Source organism: Onychomys torridus, chromosome 9, assembly GCF_903995425.1.
Source record: "Onychomys torridus chromosome 9, mOncTor1.1, whole genome shotgun sequence".
In the NCBI taxonomy this organism is placed as follows: domain Eukaryota; kingdom Metazoa; phylum Chordata; class Mammalia; order Rodentia; family Cricetidae; genus Onychomys; species Onychomys torridus.
The window spans coordinates 2,126,293-2,151,952 of NC_050451.1; the positions used below are offsets into that span (position 1 = coordinate 2,126,293).

Consider the following 25,660-nt stretch of genomic DNA (forward strand, 5'->3'; position numbering starts at 1 on the left):
CAGTATTATGTGATGGGATTACTTTGACTGTGGCCATGTGGTGCCGAGGAAGCCCCCGGCCCCTTCCGGCCTCTTTGTCCCCTTCTTAAAGTTCCATCTGCAGGGCCCTCACACAGCCCTCCTGCTCTTGACTCTGAAGCAAAGAGGTAAACATCTTGGGGCCCTTTATTAGTTTATTTCAGAAGATGGAGCCTGTTTGTCCCTGGGGTCCAGCCCTCTTTTATGGCCTCCAGGCCTCTTGACAAATTCTAGTGACTGGAGAGAAAACCCGCTTTCTACAGCAGATCATTAAAACACCCACCATAAACCCAGGGCCATAAAACATTATTTGCCAGGCATAAAAGGAGGGTAGATTTTCCCAGAATGACAACCCAGGCCCTGCTTTCTCCCGCTGGGAAAAGGCGGCACACGGATGCCGTCGTTCATAAATTCCTTATCTTGCACTGTGCTTTGGGAAAAGAACTCTGTTGGGAAAGCAGCCAGAAAATATTGATTTATTTGTTCCGCGGAGTCCAAAGCATTTTTAATGAGAGAAGCATGGTGATGCTCTGCCAGCATGTCTTCAGATGACTTAATTTGAGAACACACGCCGGCATGGTTTGCCAGGAGATGCAGGACTTCCACACACAGGAGGCTGTCCTTCCAGAGCCTTCCCAGGTGGAGAGGCATTGATTTCTCCTCCTGCATCTGTTTGTTTCCCAGTCAAACCAACCAAGCAGCACCTACAGTGGGACTGACTCTTAAGAGATCCAGCTTTCTCGGGGCACCCACCCTCACCCCTTCACTAGAGGCTCCCAGGGGATTTCCGGTTTGTTTAGGTCACGTGTCTGAAGGATAGGGCTGAGGTCCTGTATACTTGGAGCTCAATGTTCCAGTGCTATAGTGCTATGAAACCATTGAGTCACCAGTTAAGAAGCTCTCATCCCTTTATCTGAAGTCATTGGGACCAGATAGGCTTGCTGGAAATCTTGCCAAAATTTTTTTCTTGAGCAATAAAATATAGTATATAACTCAAATAGCATTGGTGGTATCTGGGGAAATAGCCAATAATCAAATGTGTTGTATTTCTTCAGTGAAAAGTATGAATAGTCTCTGGCACTGAAGTAAGGAATGGCCACAAATGGTCTAGTCAAAATTTGAATACCACAAAGGAGGTTTGAAAATCTCAATTTTTCAGAGCTTATTATGTCTTTTCTTCTAGTAGAGTCAGTGTCTAGCAACAAGTCATCTTGGTATTCTTACCACTCTCTAATGTCAAAGCCATCCTAGTCCATTCTGAGTGCCCTTTTGAGCATACCATCTAATTTCTGGCTGTGTGTGTGTGTGTGTGTGTGTGTGTGTGTGTGTGTGTGTGTGTGTGTGTCAGAAGCTATGGAAGTCCCAGGAGGCCTTATGAACAACTAGAAAGTAGCAGGGAAGGAACTAGGACTCCAGGCTTCGTCTTCCACTAGAGGATGAAGGGATGAACCCTCAAGGCTGAATCTAACCCACAAAGGCAACTGTTGAGAAGCAAGCAATTATCCAGGTAACTCAGACAATAGCTAAGTAAAATAAAGAAAATGCTCAGGGTTGAGCAGCCAGTGTTTTTGCTTTGTAAGTGGAAGGGATTTCTCCTCTACCCTGTTTCTTTATGTGGCCTACCTCTGGAATCCAGGGCACTTGGGTGCCAAGGTGGATTTGGTGCCCTACTCCCTGCTTGTTCTCACCAGCCACTGGAAAGTTATATCCTGGAGATGTGCTACCCCAGGGCTGAGCTGGGTGCCTGCCTGGGGACACCTGGCCTGGGCCTGGGGTTGAGGTGGGGAAGCATGGGAACGTCTTTGCAGCTGCTACAGAGCTTTATCTGGAAGGAAAGAAAGAGTGCCTGGAAGCAAGTCTCCTGATGCAAAAATCCCTAATTTTTATTCCGTTTCCTCAAGTGTGCAAATCTAAAGCTACATGGAAAAATTGTGAAATGCCCACAGATCAATAAGGGGTGAAAGCCTAGAAAGGGTTGGAGGAAAGGAGACCCAAGAAGTGAAGGGGAGTTTTGAGAACCTCTGGGTTTCCTTAGGGCTGCAAGCATCCTTAGCAAAAGAAAGCCAGTAAGGGGGTTGGGGATGGAGCAGATCCATCCATCCATCTCACATGCAGTTTGCATAGCTCACAAAACCATGTTTGCATTCCCAGCAAAAGGACCAGGGATGCTATGATGGGGAGGCATTCAGTCAGTGGGTACAAATATGGCTGGGCTGAGGGAGGTTGTGGCCACAAATCTGATGCTGAACGTCTCTGGCTTTTTTATGTTCTAAGGTGGGCTGCCAGGGATGGGGGTAGGGTGAGGAACCAGAGCAGCAAACCCAAACTATCAGTGCCAAATGCTCAGGTCAAGGGCAAGCCAGTGGATGAAGAAAACTGACTCCTGTGAGTGAGTGACAGAGAGAGAGAGAGAGAGAGAGAGAGAGAGAGAGAGAGAGAAAGGGAGAGAGAGAGTTCCACCCTTGACCTTTGGAATATGGGAAAGGTGGAGACGAATTGCACCATCCCATGAGACACTGAGCATGGCACCCATGGCATGCTGTAGGCTGGGGTGGCGCACATCCACCGACTCTGCCAAATCGAAATCTTCAGCATTTCAATTACCTAGACATGTCTAGGAGTTCCGAATCCCAGTCCAGCTGAACTTTGCACTCTTCTCGCCTGAAAGCAGCTGCCTAGATCTTCCAGGGCGGCATGACCTCTATTCTTGCCTAGCCGCTCAGAATCTCAAGTCCGAGGTGCAGTCCTGTCTATCAAAACTTTAGGACACCGGGGACTTTTGCAGGATGCTCGAGCCCACCTTATCCCCCAAACTCAGCCTTTAAGATAGAGACATCCCCAGCAGAGTCCACGTCAGGGTGGTCGTCTCCGCAGAGGCCCCAGTGAGTGCAGTTTGGGATAGGTGAGCTGAGGGGTCTGGTTCAGAAAGATGGGGTTCAGCCTCCTAAACTGGTCGATGGCTCTGGAAGAAGCCGAACCAGTCAGGAGGTGAGCAGGCAACAGCGGCCGAGTGGATTACGTTCAACAGATGCCTGGGGGATGGGGAGCCTTGAGGAGGGGGCCCAAGGAAGGAGTGTACCCCGCCTCCCGGCACCCCGGGCCCGTAGTACAGCTTTAAAATCCTGCGAAGTTTGTCATAGGACAGCCTCACCACGCATGCGCACAGGCAAAGTTGACTTTTTTTTTCTCCCCCCCCCAACCCCCCTTTGCCTCTCCAGCCGGGTTTGGTTCTGCAACTTTAAAAATACATATATATATATATATATATTTTTTTTTTCCGCTGAGAACACCAGGGGAAAGTGGAGTCTGGAGAGGGGGAGGGCGAAAGTGAAGGAGGGCCGGGGGGGGGGGGGGGGGGCACGCGGTCCCCGCGCTGGGGCAGTCAGTCTGCGGGGCACCGCATCGCGTGGAAAGTTGCTGCAGGCTCCGAGGCGCCGCCTCCGCCGTCCGGAGTCCGGTTTGTGTGGCCGCTGCTTCGTGAGCTCCTTCCGCCGCCTCCTCTGGGCCCCACTACCGCCCCTCGGACCCCGATCGCGACTGAGGAGGTGGGCAGCGTCGACCGCCGTGGACCTCTGGAGTTGAGTCGCCGCAGGGGAGCTCCGCACCCGCCGTCCCCTCGCTCTGTTCGCCCTGGAAAGGCGGGGGGTGGAAAGAAGAAGGTTAACCGAAGAAAGAAAGAAGGGGACCAAAAGAGGGAAGCCAACGTTCCCCACGGGTTAGCTGTCCATTAACGGCTCAAGCCACCGCGCGGCGGAAAGTCCAGGGCCAACTTGCACCCATTTTGCTCCCGGTTTTTGCCAGACCCTAAAATGAAAGAACAAAATTTGGCGCTGGCTCTTGCAGCTCTGATGGCGACTCGTGTGATTTCAGCGGCATCTCCCGGAGAAAAAGCCATGCGTGCCTGATTGTTCTGTGGCCCCAAAGCTGCTGTGTGTGTCTGTGTTTGCGCGCCTGTCTGCGTGTTTGTGTGTGTGTGTGTGTGTGTGTGTGTGTGTGTGTGTGTGTGTGTGTGTGTGTACATAGACGTCCACTAGCTAACTCGCTGCAGGAGCAGCCCCTGGAAGCAGACGTTTCGGCCACAGACCCAGAGAGGAGGAGCTGAGGATCAGGAGGCGTGAGCCGCCAAGAGTCTGCAGAATTCGTGGTGTGAATGAACTGGGGGCACCTTGGGCACAGGGATCGCCCCCCCCCCTTCCCCGCCTCAGGCCACAGTTGAGTAGTGGGGCATTTTTTTCACCCTCTTGTGAAGAATTTTTTTTTTATTATTTGTTGTAAAGTCTTTTGCACAATCACGCCCACATTTGGGGTTGGAAAGCCCTAATTACCTCCGTCGCTGATGGACGTTAGAGAGGGAGCGCCTCGCCGCGGAACAGTCGCCTGCGCGCCCTCGTCGGACCCGCGGCTCCTGCACCGTGTCCCGGCTCGGCCCTGCGCTTGCTGCTGGCCCGCGCGCGCCGGCGCCCTCTCGGTTCCTGGGCGCATCTCCAGGCTATACCAGGTCGGCATTCGGAGCCCGGGCGCCAGTGCTCACTTCTGCTCCGGGTCGCTGCGCCCACCCGACGCGCCCAGGAGGACTCCGCAGCCCTGCTCTGGATCGTTCCCCGGGGCTTAACCCGCGGCTTCGCTTGGATTCCTCGGCCGCCTTCGCTCGGGTGGCGACTTCCTCCCCGCGCCCCCTCCCCCTCGCCATGAAGGTAAGTGTTCTGTGAGCACCGACGCTCGCTACTTTTTTTTTCTTAAGTTAACTGAACTCTGTCCATTTATCTCTATTCCCTCCATTTCTCCGACTGCTTAGAGAAAGCTAAACCCTACTATTGCTGATCGGTACTCCTATCTCTTCGTCCCTTGCCTTGGGGACACTGCCTCGGCGTCCTTGGAGACTTTTCACACTGGCTATTCTTCAAACCTTTTCATCTATGGAAAAGAGCAAGAGCAGGAAAAACAGTCGGGGGTCATAGACGGCGTTCCTTTTTATCCCGAGAACCTGGAGTGTAGTTTACTATGTATATTTCAGCAGCAGGATAATGATTCGATTCATCAAATATTTATCAAACGTTCACTTCACGGGCAACAGGAGACTGTGTGGCTGGAGAACTGAGGGTCAGGACGACACCTGGGTTAGGAGAAATGGCTTCAAGACTAGGGAAACTAGGGGCCACCTACCCCCGGGCAATGCACTCCCCACCCCCAACCTCTAACCAGGGCTAGGTTCTCGGCTGTCTAGGTCGAGTAACCCGAGCGGTCCAGGCCCCTGTGCCTTTAAGAGTGCCTGGCGGGGGGCCAGCGCGCACCCCGCGCGGGGAGCCGGGTCGCGTTATTAGCATTATTAGCGGCCTCTGGGTGAGCTCAGGCCCTTTACTGCAGCAGTGGGGGCGGGGAGTAGTGGTCCTAGAGGCTTTAATCCTACCCGCCCCCCTCAGCGGAGTCTGCCCCGAGCTTTAGAGACTCCAGGGCCTCTGCGTTGCGAGAGCGGGTGGGGGCTAGTTTGTGAACTCGTGTTTGTTTTAATTGTCAGTTGTATGTTAAAGCCGAGTCACACACTCTGAGGGTCACCGAGAGTTCACTTTTACAAAAAAGTTAACGTTTCGTCTTGGAATATAACTAGCAATTTTCCAAACAACTTTTCCTCTGTCTGCCCTCCACGTCTCAATAACAATCTCCATTTATACTTCGTATCTCTCGTTTCCAGCTTTCTAGAGAATAAGATGAAAATCGGAACGAAGATGCTTCCTAAAAGCAAGTAGCCTTCTTCCCTCAAAGAAAGGGTTTTAAACGCTGGTGCTCCGAGGCCCTGTTTCACTCTCCCTGCCCTGTCCGAACCACTGCTCCCCGGTCGTACTTAAAAGGACAACTCGCTCTTGGGAAATAACTTGGGCCCTCTGGTGAGGTCGCAACTCCTCAGCCTTTGCCCTCCGGCTGAGATTAGCACATCCGCCGCTGTCCTAGTCAGATTCCATCAGGGGAGATTTTGGGGTGCAGTGAGGGGCGGAGGAGGTAAATGTCGTGAGTACCCAGCAACTGGGGAGTGACTGAAAGTAGGGTTAAGTGTGGACGTGTGGGGACCCTTACCCTGCTGTAAGGGGTTCGGGGTTTGGGGAGAGATCAGTTCTAAAGTCTTGGCAAGTTGGCTTTTGTCTTATCTGCGGTTCGGCTCAAGATCCTTCGGAGGCGGCCCAGCCCAAGCCCCCAATCTTCCTCTCCTGAGAGTTCCTGTGCATAAGGGGTGCGCTCTGCGCCCGCAAAACTCTTAGCCTTAACCCAGCCTTTTCTAACCGACAGCGCGGTGCCGGCTGCCCCCTGTTGGCCATCCGGTAGTAGGGCGCCTCAGGGTTCCATTCCTTCAGTTTGCATCCCTGGCGACTACTCGATCCCTCTCACCCATCAAGACCCCTCGGAGACCTCCGCCAGGGGACAATTTGTGTTGCTTAGAGCTGCGAATAGGAAAGGGCCATAGGTGTAACCCAGCAAAGGCGTCTTAGGCAATTGGACGAAGGATTCCTACCCTTTCTGGTCACTGGGAAGGGAGTGTCACTGTAGGAGGCCTCGGGTGTGGCCTTGGCTGTTTCACCAATTCTTCCTGTGGTCCTGGATACGTGTTCCTTTTCCTCTCTTAGTCTTGTTTCTAAGTCTATAAAAAAAAAAATCCCTATAAAGATTGGGGATTGAACTGATCTTTAATTTCTCACTCTCTGTCGGATACGCAACTCAGGTTTGGACAGAAGAGTCCGTGCTGAGTTAGTTAGGAGAGGTTATTAATTGTGCGTTGGTCCTGAAGAGCCCTGGAGTGCGGCGCTGAGGCTCAGGAACGGAGGGGAATCAAGCTAGTGTTCTTCTATATTATCACTGTTCTCTGACCTCTAGCCAGTCTGGGTCGCTCTGGAACTATTCAGGTTCCTTGCCCTAACAGCAGCTCCAGACAACATCCGGCTTATATCACTGGCTATTATTTCCTACTGCATGTGTGCATACACATGTACACATAGTGCTGTGGTCACTTATTCTCGGTGTGGGGCAGCTATAGCTAGCTCAGCTGTGCCCAGGCCAGCGAAGTGGGGAGCAGCCTTTCCTTTGTCTACTCCCCGTTAAGTAGACCCCTACTGGTCGGTCGTTCTTCAGGGTCTTCTCTCCGCCGAAGTCCAGGAACCAAATTTGTGTCTGTAAATGAATTTCCTTCCCGCAAGTTTCTCCATCTTTCTTCTTGCTTCAGAGAAAGAGCAGACTGGGGAGCACAGTTCAGTTTGCACCTCTTCTAGAACGGAGATCTCGGAGTTTCCCATCTTCCTTTTCGCCACCGGGAGCCTGGGTCACTCTCTTCTTCCGCCTAGTTGGCATAGCTCATCATTTCCACTCCCAGACGTGGGCCCTAAATGTAAAATCTAGCAGAAGGCAATGACCAAACAGTGAGGGGAAGAGACTCTTTGCCTCTTTAGTGTTGGCCCTTAAGGAACCGCCTGTCTTTGCACTTGGTCACTGGACTCTTGCGCTGTCCTGCAGCTCTCTAGACCGAGGAAGTCCTCTTTTCCCACCAACTTCCCTCTGCCTGGTGTCGGCACTTTTAGAACCGCACTACAGTCTGCACCTTTGATCTAGTACATCCTGAAGGCTTTGGGATTCGCTTTTGGGGAAGCAGCATCCTCTAGATCCCGCTGCCCTGGCCTCGGGACCGGGCGGACGCCTTTCTTTTACCTCACTCACCCCTGCGCTGCACCTCTTAAAAGCCCGCAGCCTCCTTTGCGCGCCCACGAGGATTGCTGCTCCGGCTTCTCGGTCTGCTTTCCCGAGCCCCTGTTGGAAAACATTTGGCTCGTTCTCTGGATAACTTTGATCAGAACTTTTGTTTTAGCCCTGCTGCGGCAATCTCACGAAAGTTCTTCTTTCACACCGTCTTCTTCGTTTCCGATCTCTGATAAACCCACCCGGACGGATGTTTCACCCTCTTTTAAAGTGGAGGTGTTCGAATGAGTTCGATGTGAGTTCCTTGAATCGCTCAAATTTGTGGGGCTGCGACAGAGTGGAGGGGGAAGAAAATCGAGGTGTTTCCAGGCAAGTGCAGGGGGTCCAAAGCAGACGCTGCTCTAGGCTCTCCGAGCGATCTCCTTGGGACACCCCTACTCTAGGGCCGAGGAGATCGGAGTTAAGGAAACCGGGTGGCTCCACTCGCAGTTGGCGGGGGTTCTGGGAACTGGTGGATTTGCCCCGGGGGCGTCGGGCCGGGAGAGGGTTCGGTTTGTGTGGTTTCGGCTCTAACAAAGAGATTCCCTGTAATCCGCCGAATCTGTTATCAATTTCTCCACCACCCGAGCCCCGCCCCGCGCTCCCCGCCCGCTGTGAAGCTCCAAAAGTGAGTGAGGCCCGCCGCGATCTGAGAGCTGAAGCCCTTCGGAACGTGTATGTCTATGCATGCGTGTGTGTAAGTGTGCACGAGTGTGTGTGTGTGTGTGTGTGTGTGTGTGTGTGTGTGTATTCACGCGCGCGTGCGTGCGTGCGCGCGTACTCTGGAGAATGGTTTCAGCATCCACTCTCGCCTTTGCAGCCTGGGCCGCGCGCAAAGACAGACCCTGAAGCCCACCCCTCCCCTGGAGGAAACTTGACACTTCAGGCGGGGGTAGGGAAGGAGACTGAACCTTCTCTCTCCGAGACTGGGGAAACTCCAGATTTCCATTCTCCAGGACGCGCCCCCAGCTTTGCGGTGCTTTGGGAACGGCCCGGCCGCGGCTGAGAGCACTGGTTAGCCGGCGCTGGGAAGCACATAAGCATTTCCTCTACCAGGAGCCCGGAGGTGTCCAAGCCAAAGGGGTGGCTCGCAAGGGAAAGCTACCGCGTGCTCCAGGGGCCTTTAGTGTTTTCTACTGCAGACAGGGCCCCCTTCATCCGTTTTACGTTTATCGCCTGGAGGAGGTTCACCTTTCTTGCCTTTCCAAAGGAAGGGGCTCCCTGGGGGCTGCGGGCGTCACTGAGTTACACTTATCAGAGATGTGAAAGGGGACGCTGGAAACCTGTTCCTCCTATCCACACTCGCCTCTCTTCGCCGCCGCCTGCAGGTGGAAAAGTCACCAGTGGGAACAGCGACAGAACTTTCTTACCCCGAATATCTTCAGGAAGGGAATGTTCTCCGTCCGGCTCCCTGCGCCTGGAAGCCAGGGACATCGCTGATGCTTCGGAGCTTCTGCATCCCTAGCTCCACTGGGGAACCTGTCTCCTCGGCCGGTTTGCCAGCCTTTTGGAACTAAATGAACTGAGTCCGTCTTGGGCCAGAGAGGCTAGGCTGGAGGCAGGGTGGCAGTGTTCTTCAAGGCACAGGCTCACAGTGATGCGATGGAAACATGGGGGACAACTCCAAGAGACACACCAGGCCCTCTGTGCCCCCGCCCTCAACAGCAGCTGCTTGACATGGGGTGCCAGAGGGAGAGTAAAACGTCAGAATAATGGTCCAGGGAAGGGAAGGGCAGGGGAAAGATCCACTCCTAAAAGAACTGAAGCCGGATCCTTCTTTCCATCCGAGACCTATCCTTCCTTTCCGACTGAAAGGAGGCCGCTGGCAGGAGGGGGCAGGTTTTCCGGGTTGTCTGGGTTGGGAGCGACCTCTCTTCCCATTCATTATCCTTTACCCCTAACCCCATCTACTCCCCGCCCCAAATTGGCTGAAGCAGATCCTAAAGGAAACCCAGGCTGCTCTTCCCCATCTGGAAGTGGCTTTCCCAAAATCGGCCCCGTAAACTGATTACGAAACAGACGATGTTAATTCGGAGCTGCATTTCCCAGCTGGGCATTCGCGCGCGCGCTGGTCCCTGGGGCCTCGCCCCCCCCCCCTGCCCTTCCCTCCCGCGTCCTGCCCCCACCCCCACCCCCGCGCCGGCCACCCCGCCTCCTCGGCAGCCTCCGGCTGTGCGCTCCACTCGCCTTCGCTCTCCTATCGCCCATGGAATTAATTCTGGCTCCACTTGTTGCTTCGGCCCAGGTCCGGGAGAGGACGAGGGTGGCGGCGGGTTCCCGAATGAATTCCCGAGGAGGGACCGAGAGCAGCGGAAAACTAGAGGGAAGCGTGTGTGTGTGCGTGCGTGTGTGTGTGTGTGTGTGTGTGTGTGTGTGTATGTGTGTGTGTGTGACTGGAAGTCGCAGGGAGCCTGGCACCCAGGCTTTGACTCAACTGCATTGAGACATGTTTGTAATCGCTGGCGTGCCCCGCTCGCAGGATCCCAGCGAAATAAGATTTCCTGGTGAGGTTGCGTGGGTGGATTAATTTAGAAAAAGAAACTGCCTATATCTTGCCATCAAAAACTCACGGAGGAGAAGCGCAGTCAGTCAACAGTAAACTTAAGAGACCTCGGATGTTTCCGTTGTTTAAACTTGTGTGCTTGAAAACTATCTGAAGGCAATAAACATCTGCTCCTTTCTTCCCTCTCCAGAAGTCCATTGGAATATTAAGCCCGGGAGTAGCTTTGGGGACGGCTGGAGGTGCAATGTCTTCCAAGTTCTTCCTAATGGCTTTGGCCACATTTTTCTCCTTCGCCCAGGTTGTAATAGAAGCTAATTCTTGGTGGTAAGTTGATTCTGAGTGTGCCTACTCTTTTGGTTTTTAAAAGTACACTTGCATTATGATACAGTGTTGAAAGTTGGAGAGTGAGCATGGGTACATTTATCTAATATAGATGCGTATATGTTCTATGTGCCTTTTAAATCTGAATTTTCTTGTTACCTGCTAATTTTGTAAATCATATACTCAGTTCCACAGGAGAAACCCGAATCTGTAAATCTCAAATTTTTCCCTATGAGGCCCTTTTTGAGCCGTGAGGTCGTAGTACCTCATGTACAAATTTTTAAAAAAGGAAAATACATTTCTTATAATTGTAAGCCTATCTATAAAATTAACTTTTTCTCACCTCTAGGTAAAATTTAAACAATGAATTTCCCTTTCATTTTTCTGTCATTGGAGGTTATTAATCCACAGTGTCTGAAGTAGTAGAGTCCTAGCAGATAGCTAAACCCCAAGTAGAGACGTGTTTGCACTTGAAATTTGATCAAAAGGAGATGAACTTGAGGCAGTCAGATGTCCCTAAATGAGGGTTTCTCTCTGGATTGCAAGATATCCAAGGCATTGTATGTGATGGCCACTCTCTGGATATTTATCCCTGGAAAAGCACTAGCATTTTTCTGACTGTCCAGTGTGACTTCTGGACACTGGATTTCCTATTTTAACATGGGTGATTTTCTTCAGCCTGTATAGACACCCCTCTGTTCTTCCATTCATCAGAAGGTGCTATCGCTCCACTTTTGATGTTCCTGTATTTTTAAGGCAGATCTATCCACTTTGTGAGTACTGAGTCACTCAGTGGTCGGTCTCCGAAAACCTCCACCACCCCCCTCCTTTTCTGGGTGAATCTCAGAAATATTGGTTCAGATATGTGGTGACCGGAAAGGAGCAGTGAATACACTGAGGAGCCAGATGGCCGGGTGGGGACTACACAATACCTCTGTTTTCTTGTAGAGTTTAAACAGAGGAGTTTTATGAAGCCCTTCTCATACTTTGTCATGCGGACCAACAGGAGAGAAAAGGCATCTGTGTGCTTCAAGCCTGTTTTGCTTACGTACTTTTGGGGAGGGGGCCCCCCCGCTGCTACCTCCAGAGTTCATGTAAATCTTGAAGGCACATCTCCCCCTCCCCTTTGCAGGTCACTAGGTATGAATAACCCTGTTCAGATGTCGGAGGTCTACATCATAGGTGCGCAACCTCTCTGCAGCCAGCTGGCGGGACTTTCTCAAGGACAGAAGAAGCTCTGCCACTTGTATCAGGATCACATGCAGTACATCGGAGAAGGTGCGAAGACGGGCATTAAAGAGTGTCAGTACCAGTTTCGACACCGAAGATGGAACTGCAGCACAGTGGACAACACCTCTGTCTTTGGCAGGGTGATGCAGATCGGTAAGAAAGCATGGGAAATGCCCATCGGCCTTGTCCTTCACCTCTGTGTTTGCTTGAATGCCACTGTACAGCTTGGGTGATGGCTTGAGGATTTTTGTCATTATCCAGAACAAAATTAATTCTGATCCCACCTCTTGACTACTCGTTCCTAAACTCCTTGAACCAGTTCAGGAGGAGGACACCACAGACATCACCATTCCCTGCAACACGTCATTTTATTTTTTTTTATTTTTAATTTTTTTTGTAAAATGCATTTTATTTAAAATAGAAGCAGGATGCTTGATTTGAATTATCAAATGTAGAGTGGGGGCAACTGAGCCATTGAAATCCTTTTAAATCCCAAGGCTCTTGGGTTGGTTAGAAGTGTCTTAAACACAATCCAACTAGCCTAAGCTGTCATCTTCCAGAACACTGGCAATGCCGGCAGTAAGGTTTTAATTTTCCTAATATAGACGTTTCCTGAGACTACAGAGGTATATAAAGTTAAAAGCTTTATTTTTAGTCCCAGAAAGAATTTTAATAAGAAGTGATACAATTTATGTGTGTGATTTTCGGCAATCGGCAGAAAAATACACATTTGAGCTTTCAACCCAGGAACTTTGAAATCACAGTTTTAAGTGTCTTGATTACAGCTTGAGTTTTAATGTTACATATGCTGTTGGATTTGTTGATCTATTCAGGGAAGAGACAGCATTTAAATTTGACCAAAAGGCAAAGAAAAAGAAAAAAGTAAGAAAAGAAAAGAAAAGAAAAGAAAACTCAGTTTGTTTGTGGTTTTCTGCAATAGTCTAGAATCCTACTTGACAGATGGGCCCTGTGTGTTTTCTAGTGTGAATGTTTTAGGTCTCCTTAGTTTTATGCAAACAAGCCTTTATAATTAATATGGCTGCAGTGACTCCAAAAGTAAGAAGCAATTTATCAAAGGCAATTAACTGTTTATACTGACTGGAGATAAAAAGTTGGCTTAATATCCATCACAGATGGATAAAATACTTTTGAAAGAAAACCCTGAAAAGTGCATTCATTGAGAACAAAAAAGAGGTGTCAGTGGATGCTCGAGCCAAGGGACTTCATAAACTAGAATAACACAGATTTGGAAGCCACTCCTCCAATCGAGTGGGACAACAGCCCATAGCCCCAGCCTGCAGGGTTCATGGCGCTTTGTCCTTTCTGTCAATGATTAAAATGTGTTCATGTCTATCCTGGGGTTGGACTGGAGTGGCTAAACTGGGGAGCAGGAATGGGGTCCCTGGATACAGGCTGTCTTAAGGGAGACACGTGGAGATATGGTGCAGACTTATTTCTACTTTCTGACACTGTAAGAAGTTAGCTAAAGACCTTTGCAAACTCTATCAAAATGTTGAGTTTCAGATTCCCTCTCATATGCAACTGCCTTTTAAACCGTGGGACCACTGCTTTCTGGAAGGGGCAGGAATTAGAAAGAGCCAGGGGGAGGTGGCAGCAGGAAGTGCTCTGCTGTGTGTTCACTTGCAGACAGCTTTGGTTTAGCAGCCTCTCCTCATCCTCAACATGTGGCCTGCTCTGGACCAGAGTGGGCTGAATAAGCTCTTATTTGATGAGCTATCTAAGTTCTGTTGGAGACTCATTTTAAATGTGGCCCAAGATTCAAAGTGCTTGTCTCCACAAGGCTGATACCCCAAATGCCTGTGTTTAATTTTCCCTTGCCAGTACCCCTTTCTTTCAGTCTTTGGCCTTGTGGTACTTGGTGTAGGGACTGGGTGGTGGGTCTTGTGTGAGTCCCATCCTCTGAGAACCTGGTGGGGGCAGGGAGTGACTGGTGCTATGGGGAAATCATCTAATGACCCAGGAAACACAGGCTGCATCCTCACTGGCCAGAGTTCCCCAAGTACCTGGTTGTCCTAGAACAGAAAGCCATCTGGAAGATTAGATGAGCCTTTTTTTTCTTAATTATTTGAAACAAGAGAAGGAGAGCAGAAAAATTAGAATGGATTTTGTGGATGAGAAGGAACAGGGACTGAACTCCAAGAATGGAAAAATGTCTTTATCTTCTTTTTCCTAACTCAGGCTTTGCTTGAAGTCAGTGAGCTTAGGCACAGTTGAAAATACCTTTGGTGCCTCAGGTGTGCCCACATCACTCCCAGACCCCCAGTTCCTCAGGGATGTGGAGAATACCACTTGTCTGTGAGAATGTGACCCTGAGAAGGGCCAGTGTCTGGGAAGCTCCTCCTGCCACCTCTGACCCCTTTCTGGGCTCATTTTTCTAAGGTGCCAGTTGCCCTGGAGGCACTGTGCACAGTCGCCTCCTGAAGGCCCGGGCTTCATTTTGGAAACATTCTCATTTTTCATCGCATTCCCCTTTTCCTTCCGGCTTTTGTCTCTCTTGTCTTTGTTTCTACACTGTGAAAAGACATCTGGGGAAGGCACCATTTTTAAGGGATGTGAGGATCCAAGTCAGAATAGATTTCATGCAGAGGGAGACCCAATCGAATGAGCAAGCAGGATGACTAGAGAGATGGTCAGGCCGCCAGCCAAACAGCACTTTTTAAACTGATGTTTTTCCACAGTCGACAATTAGCTTAGAGATTCCTACCAGGTTTTGTATTCTGGATGAAAATGGAAATGGTCGAGCTAGACCTATGAAAAAAAAAACTTGGATGATTTGTGTGTTGTATAAAAGCCCTTTTATGCACTGTGTACTCAAAGGACAGTGTCTCACCCCCTCTATCCTCAGAGGGTCATTTTACATCCTTGTCCTCTCTCCAAGATACGTTTATTCTACAGCTTTCCTGCCCAGGCCACAACATTTTCTGTCTTATCAGTGTTAATCTTCAAATGACTCCCTCCAATCTGTCTGCCCTCCTCATTTATTTCTACTCCCCCGTATAAGCTGCTGTCTAATTTGAACTAGACAGATGTAAAGCCCCAGTGGAACTTTCTGGATGGACCCTCCTGCCCACCACCAGCACTCTCCTGAAGTTATTCATTTTTTAAGTGCAGGAGGGGAGAGTCTGTGTGAGTTGAAGTCACGGGGATCACAAATGGCCCCAGTGAGCTGGGGGACATAGCTTCTCTGAGGAGAAGGACCCAACCAGGGTCAGCGGGGGAACATGGCTCCTGGACAGACCTTGGGGCTGGCTGGGTCCTGCTGAGATCTGCTGTCTTTGTATTGCCCCACTCCATACAGATGGCTAGCAAGCTTTCGAAACGGGTGAGAATGCAGTCTGCTACAGGGCTTGAGCATCAGAAGGGACCTTCATTTCCTGGGCATCAATTTCAATACCCTTGTTTTACCCTAGATTGTGAAAGGGAGGCCCCATCTTTCCCCCAATACCAGGGCCTAGCTTCATCCAGGGGCAGACTGCTAATCCTTCCTCTCTCCCAGTGTGGTTGTTTATCAAGTTGCTTCTTGTTACATGTAGAAACTTCTCTGTAGTCGACTTGAAGCTAGTCTCTGCTAACAGGGCTTCTATGAGTTTTTTTTTTATGGGAAGATAATCTTTACTAGTTTGAGGAAAGAACACTGTTTACTCCCCACACCAGTTTCTCCCAAGTCTGTTTGCTTTTCCTTCTTTTTGTCCCAGATAAAGGCTATGGGCAGGGGTGGAGGGCAGGAGAAGCAGGGGTTGAGGGGTTGGCAGTAGATGTGGTACCAAGCCAACCAGGAGGCTGTTTTAACCACTCCTTCTCAGATGAGAGATTTCAGGGCTGGTTTAGAACAGTGCAGGGGTGGTAGAGTGGAGAGTCCAGAGGGTGGTGCAGAGGAGGAGAGGTTATAACTCCAGAGGGAGGGTGCCAGGTGAAAACTAAATGTGACCCCCCAGGCACTGTCTGGTGGGGCGAACATGGGGACTTGAGATGTGCAGAAGCACCTAAGCCTATTTTATTCAAGACGAAAATAGTATCAACATTAGAACAAGGGTAAAGAAGTCTAGCCCGGTTCTGAGCTTTCCTTCAATGGCTTCTTTCATGTGCATTTTTGGGAAATAAGACGTTTTGAATATCTTCAAAGGGGTTTAGTGAAAATCAATCCTGCAGTGTTGAAGTCCTGCCCAGGCTCCAAAATGTCCCAGTAGATGCAGGTATCCACGTCTTCTTTCGTATTTGTCGCTTTTGTGTGTGACCCGATCCATCCTTCTTCAATTGCCTCAAGGTGGGCCCAGGGCCTGGGTGTGTGTTTCAGGGTGGGGTCCAGTGTGCAGAGTCAGCCTGAGGTTTATCCACTGTCTGTTTGCTCCAGTAGCAGCCGAGGCATTTGGGGTGTTCTCTTTCCTATACCAAATAATCCAGGTTTGCTATGTCTTGGGGCTCCCTCTTCTCTCTCTAGGGGTCTGTTATCAGGATTTTTCCTGCCTTCAGTGGGCCTGAGAACTGACTGCGCCTGTGTTTTGACAAGTGGTTTCCCCTAGCTCCACAAACAGGTCCAAGGCCGTGTGTTCTGGGGGTCCCTACCTCTTCAAGGAATGGTGTGTGTTGGACTCTCTCAGCCTTCTCCAGCAGCACAAGCCAGTGTTTTGGAGGCCTTCGGAGCGCCGACCGTCCCCCCCCCCCCCCGCGCCCCAACACACACACAGTGCAAGATCTAGGCAGGCAATGGAGTGACCCCCATCTTCTCCTGCAGGCAGCCGAGAGACGGCCTTCACATATGCAGTGAGCGCAGCTGGGGTGGTGAATGCCATGAGCCGTGCATGCCGTGAGGGCGAGCTGTCCACCTGTGGCTGCAGCCGCGCTGCGCGCCCCAAGGACCTGCCTCGGGACTGGCTGTGGGGCGGCTGTGGGGACAACATCGACTATGGCTACCGCTTCGCCAAGGAATTCGTGGATGCACGGGAACGGGAACGAATCCATGCCAAGGGCTCCTATGAGAGTGCGCGTATTCTCATGAACCTACACAATAATGAAGCAGGCCGTAGGGTGAGTGCCACGGACCCCTGCCACCCCTCCTCCCCTCGTTCGTGCATGCACAGGAGCTTGACCCTCCTGTCATGGTCACACAGCTCAGGTCTCTCCTAAATACTCACACCTTGCTTGGCTTCCTGTATCTTCCTCTGCTCAGTTCTCTCAGCCTCTTTGTTTTTTTCCTTAAGTCAATTCCTTCCTCGTGGGCCTCCTTGGAGAGAGGTGCACATTCCAGAAGGGCCTCCCCCTCCAGGGGCCTGAATGATTCCATTAATGGGCCCTGGGTCCAGGAGCTTCAGTTCAGCTGTTTTCTGAGAAGTGTGTTGTGTACCTTTGTAGCTGGCCCGACCAATGGGTATTAGAGCTCACCCATTTGTGGCTGCTGGGTTTGAGTTAGGGAAAGCATTAGGTGTTCCATTGAGCAAGACCTCACCCCAGCTTTGGACCCCCCCTTTTTTTCCCCTCCCTGACCACCTTGTGGATATAGCAGATCTGATGGGCTGAGAGTTTTTCCAAAGGGCTTTTGTTGGGGGAAAGACAGAAGTCTTAGAAGCTGCCATTGCTTTAGTCTGAGTCCAGGGTGGCTTTTGAGAGAAGAGGTATCGACAATCTGCCCTCAGCTCCCCTGAGACCCCTGTTCCCACTCTTTCCTTCCCCTGGTGGGGATATGAAAAGCTACTCCAAGATATTTTTAAAAAGACCCTTTTTTCCCTGCGGTTAAACACATGGCACTTTATGGCTGCTTTAAAATGAAGGGGTGAAAATGTTTCTTAACTTTGGCAGCATTGAAAACCAGGCCATTATTTTTTTTTTTTCATAGAACCCAAGGTAGGTGCCAGGAACTTTCTGGTCATAGATTTCACTCTTCTGTATTTTGGGGTGAGGAAAGAGGAAGATAATCACAGAGCAGACCCGAGGATGGGAAGGAGCTTTAGAACTCTCTGGCCTCACACCCTCATCCCACAGATTGGGAAACTGAGGCCAAATAGGACCACTTAGTGGCTGTGCAAGGCAATCAGTGGCTCTCTGTTAGAGACCTCGGTTAACTTGCTTTAAACACACTCATCAGGGCTTAGGGCTGAAGAGCTCCTGGAGATGCTGGCCCCAAACCAGGTCCGTCTCTCTTAGTTTCTGAACCTCATTTTGCAAGGTGCCACGTCTTCCCATGGCCATGGCGATGACTTCCACTTGGAAGTCATTGTGAAGACAAAGTGAGGTCAGGTGTTAGGGTACACCATCAGAAATCCACCAAAGTGTTTCCTTTGGTTCAGTCTCAGATTTTAGATTCGTGTCCGTCAGTAGTCTCTACTTGATAAATGATAAATTAATTATTAAACATTACAGAATAATAGGACCTAGAGAAAGTCAAAGATTGTGTAGATAATTCCAGCTAACTTCCTCTCCAAGTGGACAGTAAACAGTTGAGGGTGACAGGGAAGGACTAAATGCAATGCCGCTTTTGCTAATGCTTCCCTGAGGGGACAGGTAATTGCCACAGAAAAAGTATAGCGTGTACTTGCTCAGGCCTTTTACCTCAGGGACCGTTCCTTTCTCTACCAGAAATGTCCCAGGCCATCTTCAGGACATCCTTATCACTTCTTTCCTAGAAAGAAATCCTGAAGGGCTTGTCCACTGACAGGAGAGGGTCAAGCATTTCCAAGTGGCGGGAGGGACCCCTGGAGAAGTTGAGAAGTGTCTTTGTTATTTTTGTTGCCCTTGATACTGATACTTGGATATTGTTGAATTTTGAAGTGTCACATTTATTTGGTTGTGTTATATCATGGGAATGATGAGCTAAAGGAAGGATTTTGGTCAGTAAGGTGACACAGGAACCAGCTCTTCTGTAAGCTGGGGGGTTGGTTACCTTTGAAAGTTGTCCACTATGCCAGGAAATCATATTAAAATTTCTTTAGGATATTAGCTTTTGGTTTTCCTTAAAAGGGAGCAAAGGTTAAATATATTTACAAAACTTTTCTCAGGCTGGAGGTCTTTGTGGCATGATACTATACTGTGACCCCTGTTAAAAGAAAGTCCTTGTGAATCCTTGGAGGAAGAAGGTGGTGGTTGTTTGGGAAGAAGTAGCTGGGGATTCTGGACAGGCCCTGGCCAGCACTGCCACACCATGATGACTCTGGAAGGTTGCTGGCATGAGGGACTGTGGGCAGTCAGGGCTATAAATAGGCAACCACCACCTCCCAGACTGCTGGGCACAGACCTCTGAGCACTCCTCCTGGGAGGCCTGAGGTGACTGGGCAAGAACCCAGGGCCATGGCCCATCACCCTGGACAATGACCAGATTTACTGAGTGGGTTTGGAGTGCCAAGTGCTTCCTTGCCTTTCCCAATTTTATCTTCCTAACTGTGCTAGGTGGTTGGTATCATCCACAGGTGGCAAACTGGCTTAGAAGGGACAGCTGGTAGCCTGAGTTCAAGGGCAAAATCAGACATCTATGTCTGTGGCTGCAAGGCGGTCCTTGAGACTTCGTGTGGGACAGGACAGAGTAGGGACTGTAGAAGGGCAGTGAGCATAACTGAGACCCAGACCAAGTTCCCCTACACCTGGCTGCGTGACCTGTGTGAGCCACCTACCCTTGAGATGTCACTGTGCTGGTATCAGCTACAGAGCTGCTAGTATGCTTGGATGAGATCGCAGGTGTCAGGGCTGTTCTGACCGTGGAAAGACACAGTAATATGGTAGGATGGGTGAAGAGTGGAACACTGATCCCCCGGGGATAGATCCATGCCTAACTCAGCACTTACCTAGTCATTAAATGTGGGCCTGCAGCCTGGATTCAAATCCAGGCACTCTCTGCTTCCCAGTGATAGGGTAGGAACTCAGCTCTCTAAGCCTCTAATACCTTCTCTATGGATAGAAGGATAACAGCACATCTTTCAGAGGCTTGGATGTGGGCCTGCATCCAGGGAAGACAGGCAAGAAATGGAGTTCACACAGTACTGATGACACTTCCCTGCAAAAGGAGCGGCTATTTGGAATATTGTTTGTTTTTTGTTTTTTTTTCTGTTCCCATTTGAATTCGTAGTTGTAGATGGAATGATGAAAACTAAAGAGTTGTAGAGTTTTCAGAGTAGGTAACAATGTTTCCAGTGGTGGGGGATGAAGACATAACACAGCCCTTGATTCAGCCAAGAGCTATGGCTGCCCCTAGAAAGTGGAGGACAGCTTTGTTCACTATGCTCCTGCCTGCATCTCACTCAGCTCCTCCAAGAATTTGCACAGTAACCTTCCTCCTTTCCTCCTGCAGACAGTATACAACCTGGCAGACGTAGCCTGCAAGTGCCATGGAGTGTCTGGCTCATGTAGCCTCAAGACATGCTGGCTGCAGCTGGCGGACTTCCGAAAGGTGGGCGATGCCCTCAAGGAGAAGTATGACAGCGCAGCAGCCATGAGACTGAACAGCCGCGGCAAGCTGGTGCAGGTCAACAGCCGCTTCAACTCCCCGACCACGCAGGACCTGGTCTATATCGACCCAAGCCCAGACTACTGTGTGCGCAATGAGAGCACGGGCTCGCTGGGCACACAGGGCCGCCTGTGCAACAAGACCTCAGAGGGCATGGACGGCTGTGAGCTCATGTGCTGTGGTCGTGGTTACGACCAGTTTAAGACGGTGCAGACTGAACGCTGTCATTGCAAGTTTCACTGGTGCTGCTATGTCAAGTGCAAGAAGTGCACGGAGATCGTGGATCAGTTCGTGTGCAAATAGTGGTGTGCCTGCCTGCCCATCCCTCAGCCCCATTCCCAGGACCCACTTATTTATAGAAAGTACAGTGATTCTGGTTCTTTTTATTTTCCCCCAAGAATTGCAGCTGGAACCATATTTTTGTTTCTGTTACCATCTAAGAACTCTGTGGTTTATTATTAATATTATAATTAATATTTGGCAATAATGGGGGAAACCAAGAAAAATATTTATTTTACGAGTCTTTGCAAAGTTAGTACAAAACTTCTTTCTTCTGATGCTACAGGATAAAGGGGAAATAACACGTATTTTATTAGCTGCATGGTTGGGGTTCACATCTAGAAGGTATAGAAACTATTTTCTTCTCAAATGTAGAGTCCTGTGGGACAGGTAGTACCCAGGTAAAAGAGGTTGGTAAGACCCATGAATGATTCAGTTCCTATGGCCAAAATGAATTGCAGATGCTCTGGTACAAGACAAAAGATTTTAAATCTAGATATACTAAATATACATATATAGCAAAAAAAAAACAAACAAACAAACAAACAAACAAAAAAAAAAACAGACTAGGAGACACTCCCCATTCCAGAGATTAGCAGCCCTCTTTTTGTGTTTTCAGAATCATCTTTTAGAATGTAAGAGCAAGAATTTCGTATCTTCCTAAACAGGCATAGCATGTATGTTATTATAGCCCACCTACAGATACTCCAATTATGGATGTGCCTTTTTCTAACAGTTCATGAAACTTGGGGAGCTGGTTGGTTGTGTGTGGGAGATATCCCCAGAAATTAGAAAACTTGAAATTTCCTATATTGAGTCCATAATCTTATAGTGTTAGCCCCAGCTGATTCTGAATACCAGACTTTATGTCTGGGAAGGGATTTTGACTCAAAAACTCTCTTGTTTTGAAAGCCATCTTACTGTCTTAAAAATGAAAATTACCCATGAATTCCATTTGCAGACCCTCTCCCCAGACAACAAGGAAAGCCCACAGAGTTGAGCACTGCAGAAGGACAGAATACCTCTTTGAGGAGAAAGTGGCAGCCACCTTCCTACTTGACCCCAAGCCCTCTCTGGACTCTCTGTGCCCTTATGTGATGCTGGCCATACTTCCAAATGACAGCTACGTGGATGCACATTGCTTGCAGGGCAGGAAATGTACGTGAGGAGTTATGCTCAAAAACAGCTACTTGGGGGATGGTTTTATTTCTCTAAAGCTTTTATTTTGAGGTACAGTAACTTCATGTGTTTTGCTGATATTTCTTGGCCCAAGGAGTCCACAGAGGTGTTACGACTGGTATAATCCTGTATTTAGACTATCCATTTGTGCTTTTCCTAGTATCCTGCAGGTGTACGCCAAAACTGTTCCTAGTGTACTTGAACAGTTGCATTTATAAGGGGGGAGGGAGTGGTTTAATGGTGCCTGATATCCCAGTCTTTTGTACATAACATATATATAAATATACATATATAAATATAGATATAATTATATCTCAGTGCAGTCCGTGACTTAGATTTACAGTTTGCTCTGGGCTTACTCTCTGCCTGGAGTACTGTCCTTCACTGAAGTCCACTTGGGATTTCTTTTTTCCAAAATTTTGAGTCTTGACATTGGCATGTAACTCTCTGGGGTCCTACCACAAATGCCAGGAAGGAAGCTAGACTCTGAAGAAGTGTTCAGGGCTAGTGTCCTGAGATGCTTGTTGGTTAGAAGGTGGCCTTTCTGCTTCCTGCCCACCCCCACCCCCATTCTCCACCCCCTCTTTGGTATTCTTTGTGGGGAGGGCATTGTGGTGTGTCACAGCCTCGGACCATGAGAGGCACTCAGAACTCAGGAGCACCAGCCTCATCTCCATTTGCTTACTCATTGCTCAGTGAGGACTGGCCAGAGTTGCTGAAGCAAATCAGCTCACCACATAGTTAGTTTAACCAATGTTTTAAAATAAGAGCACCTCTATTTCAAAAGTGGCATCTGCTGTGTTGTTGTCGGGCCCGATGCTGGTTTTCAAGGTTTGAAAAGATGTATGTCTCCCTTCATAGGCTTGGTGGCCTTCCTGTCCCCTCAGCCCTGTGGCTCTTAACTTATTGCCCCCAAATATTCATTTCCCCTCAGCTACAGTGAATCACAAGCAAAAGATCTTGAAATAAAAAAGTACTAATTTAGTTTAAAATGTCACTTTTTTGGTTTTTATTCTACAAAAACCACGAAGTACGCTTTTTATATTTGCTAAATCAGATTATGTTCTTTTTTTTAGTGATTCATGTTTATGAGCAGAGTGGAGTTTAACAATCCTAGCTTTAAAAAAACTATTTAATGTAAGATATTCTACGCGTCATTCAGATATTTTGTATATCCTCTATGGCCTTTATTCTGTACTTTTAATGTACATATTTCTGTCTTGTGTGATTTGTATATTTCACTGGTTTAAAAAAAAACATCGAAAGGCTTCTGCCAATGGAAGGTAGAATATAAAATAAAAAGTTACTTGTATATTGGTAAGAGGTTTGGGTTGTCCTTCAGCTAATTCATGTAGAGAAATGTTTTTAGGAGAAGCCACAGGGGTAGCTTAGGGCTGCTATATGTTCAAATAATAAAAGAGCGGACACTTTTACCAAACCCAAACTACTCGGAGGCTTCAAAAGAGCTCTATATGCAACAGAACAAAGATGGAATTCTCTTTTCCTATATATGTTCCTTCAAAAAGAGAGAGAGAAGGGGATCAAGCAGATGGTGTAAAGCTGGTCATGGGCTCGCTCACATTCCTTCAGCATTATGCGTGCGACTTAATTGTTTTAGAGTGTGTTGCTGTTGTAACATCCCAGAGATGAACCAAAAAAGCTCATGCTTTCAACCATGACCAGTTTTTTAGCTCTCTCTCTCTCTCTCTCTCTCTCTCTCTCTCTCACACACACACACACACACACACACACACACACACACACATGCATGTGTCTGTGCATCTCTGTGTATATGTCATCATGTGTACCACTGCTACTATTGTACCTCTCTATTCGAGTTTACCAGAGGCCACATGGACATCTCTGTGCCCCATTTGAATGGACACAGTTTTTGTGGAGAGAAAAAAAAAAAAAAGCTGCAGAGAACGGGAACTAAAGCTTCCTTGTGTGATGTGCAATTAATAAGAGGCCTCCTGCTTTCTGGAAATGAATCCCAGAACCTGGTCAGGCCTGCGCAGATGGATACATTAGCTAGCCCTTTGCCCTTTTCCCCCCTGTCCGGATAACCTTGTAACATATTGAAACCTTTAAAGAAAACCAAGAATGCATTATTCCACACACAAAAAACAGTAGACCAACATATAGAGTGTTTAAAATAGCATTTCTGGGCAAATTCAAAGGCTTGTGGTTCTAGGAGTCCCATCTGTTTCTGGTTTTCTTCAGTTGTATACTGACCAGTGTTCTTTATTGCTAAAACATATACTCAATGGAGCCATGTCAGCATCTTTTTTCTCCCCATCCTGGAGAGCATTCAAGACCTTCCCAGTCCAGGAGCATCAATGAAATGTTTATACACGGGCAGTGTGTTCAAAACCGTGTTCAAAAAGGTCAGTCTTGGGCTCCAGGTCAAGGCTGTATTGTCCAGTCCTGTTTCTTTGGGTTTTTGACCTTCCTATGACAGCAGCTGCCTGCCCACATTCTTTCTCAGAAGATTTTTTCCAGTAGCAATTTCCAATGTGTTTTGCTGCAACATTCTTCAAGTCACTGGACCCTTCAGATAGGGCCTGAGAGCAGGATGAGGCAACCTGTGGACAAGAACTGTATTAACTGAAGCGGTCATTAGCGAAAGTCACCTATAAAAACTGAAGTATCAGCAGAGAAGGGGAAAGTGAGGTTGTTTGTAACTCCAAGTGCATAGTTAATGCAAACAAGCATGGAGGCCCAGCTCAAAAGCACTGCACTATTACTTTAAAGCATACTTTAAAATATTTATTTTCTTGAAAAGTATTTTCTAGTCTTCCCTCTCTTTGTAGAGTAGTAAACAAGATGCCATGTCATGAAAGTTAAGATGATTTTTTTAATTGCAGAAACATTTAGAGATATAGGATTAAAACTTGTCTTTACAAGGGATCTTCTAAGTTGCCTGTTAATGCGGAGTTTACACTTAAATCTGAGGATTGGATGATGTTTTATGTTGGAGAAATACCTTGTTAGCTAGCTTTATAAAGTAGTTGTAATGAAAGGTTGGTGTGAGCCAATCTAAAAGGTAGAAGAAAAACTATTACAATGTGTCTAAAGAGAGGAAGAACTTGCATCTTAGACCAATTTTTATATAGTTTTCAATTTGCTGAGTTAGAAAGGAGATAAAGATTATTTATTTTTGTTCATATCTTGTACTTTTCTATTAAAATTATTTTATGAAATCCAGCACGCTTCTGTGTGTGTGTGTGTGTGTGTGTGTGTGTGTGTGTATTTAGCAGAGAGGGGCTGAGTTCGTTTGAGTCTGTTGTGGGCTTGGATACTGGTTTAGAACTTTCAGAAAAAAAAGAATATTTTCGGCATGAGAAGCCATTATGCTTGAAGGTCAAGGATTTATTTATCTTGTGGATTAATACTGGTCTTTTGTTGGCCTCATGTTAATTGTCCTCTTTCTTATTTGCTTGCTGTGACTGAGATGTAAGAACCATGTGAGATAATTCTCCCCTGTAGACATTTAGCATGGAGAGAAGGGATTACCATAAAATTCCAGGGTCGGGAGAAAAAACATGAGCTGAAGAGGAAGAGAGAAATAAAGTGGTGTTTAAGATGATGAGCAGATGGAATCAACTGGAATGTTTTGCTGGTTGCTTATTCCATGACACAAAGGCTGTCATGCTTTTCTTAGCTAGGGGTTCCCCCACCCCAGCACCACTGGAATTTCAGGCTGGGTGGCTCTCTGGAGTATATCGGCCCTGTGCAGATTTACCAGTACACCTGGCCACCTCCCAGTGGTTGAAACGTCAGACAATGCCCTGAGGAAGAACCTCACTTCCAGTGGGAAGATGTGGCTTTAGATGGGGGGCTGAAGTTCTGAGCACTTGGGGAACTTGGGGTGACCAGGCGACAGCAGTGTACTGATGCTTGTGTGTGTGGACCCAAGAGTGAGTGAAGTCCCTTGTAGATAGATGTCTTTGTAGAGACACTGGAGA

General features: G+C 48.4%; 1 protein-coding gene across 3 annotated transcripts; it reads left to right on the plus strand.

The window, feature by feature from the left end:
• The first annotated feature begins 4,013 nt into the window (after positions 1-4,013).
• On the plus strand, positions 4,014-20,697 carry Wnt5a (Wnt family member 5A). 3 transcript variants are annotated; one of them, XM_036199375.1, is made up of 5 exons: positions 4,014-4,712; positions 10,425-10,558; positions 11,688-11,938; positions 16,539-16,831; positions 20,079-20,697. In XM_036199375.1, the coding sequence occupies exons 1-5, from the start codon at positions 4,707-4,709 to the stop codon at positions 20,535-20,537; spliced, it is 1,143 nt and encodes a 380-aa protein (XP_036055268.1). In that variant the 5' UTR covers positions 4,014-4,706; the 3' UTR covers positions 20,538-20,697. The 3 variants fall into 3 exon arrangements, with proteins under 3 accessions (XP_036055268.1, XP_036055266.1, XP_036055267.1); XM_036199373.1 differs by lacking the exon at positions 4,014-4,712 and adding an exon at positions 7,180-7,987; XM_036199374.1 differs by lacking the exon at positions 4,014-4,712 and adding an exon at positions 9,881-9,976.
• The last annotated feature ends 4,963 nt before the right edge of the window (positions 20,698-25,660 follow it).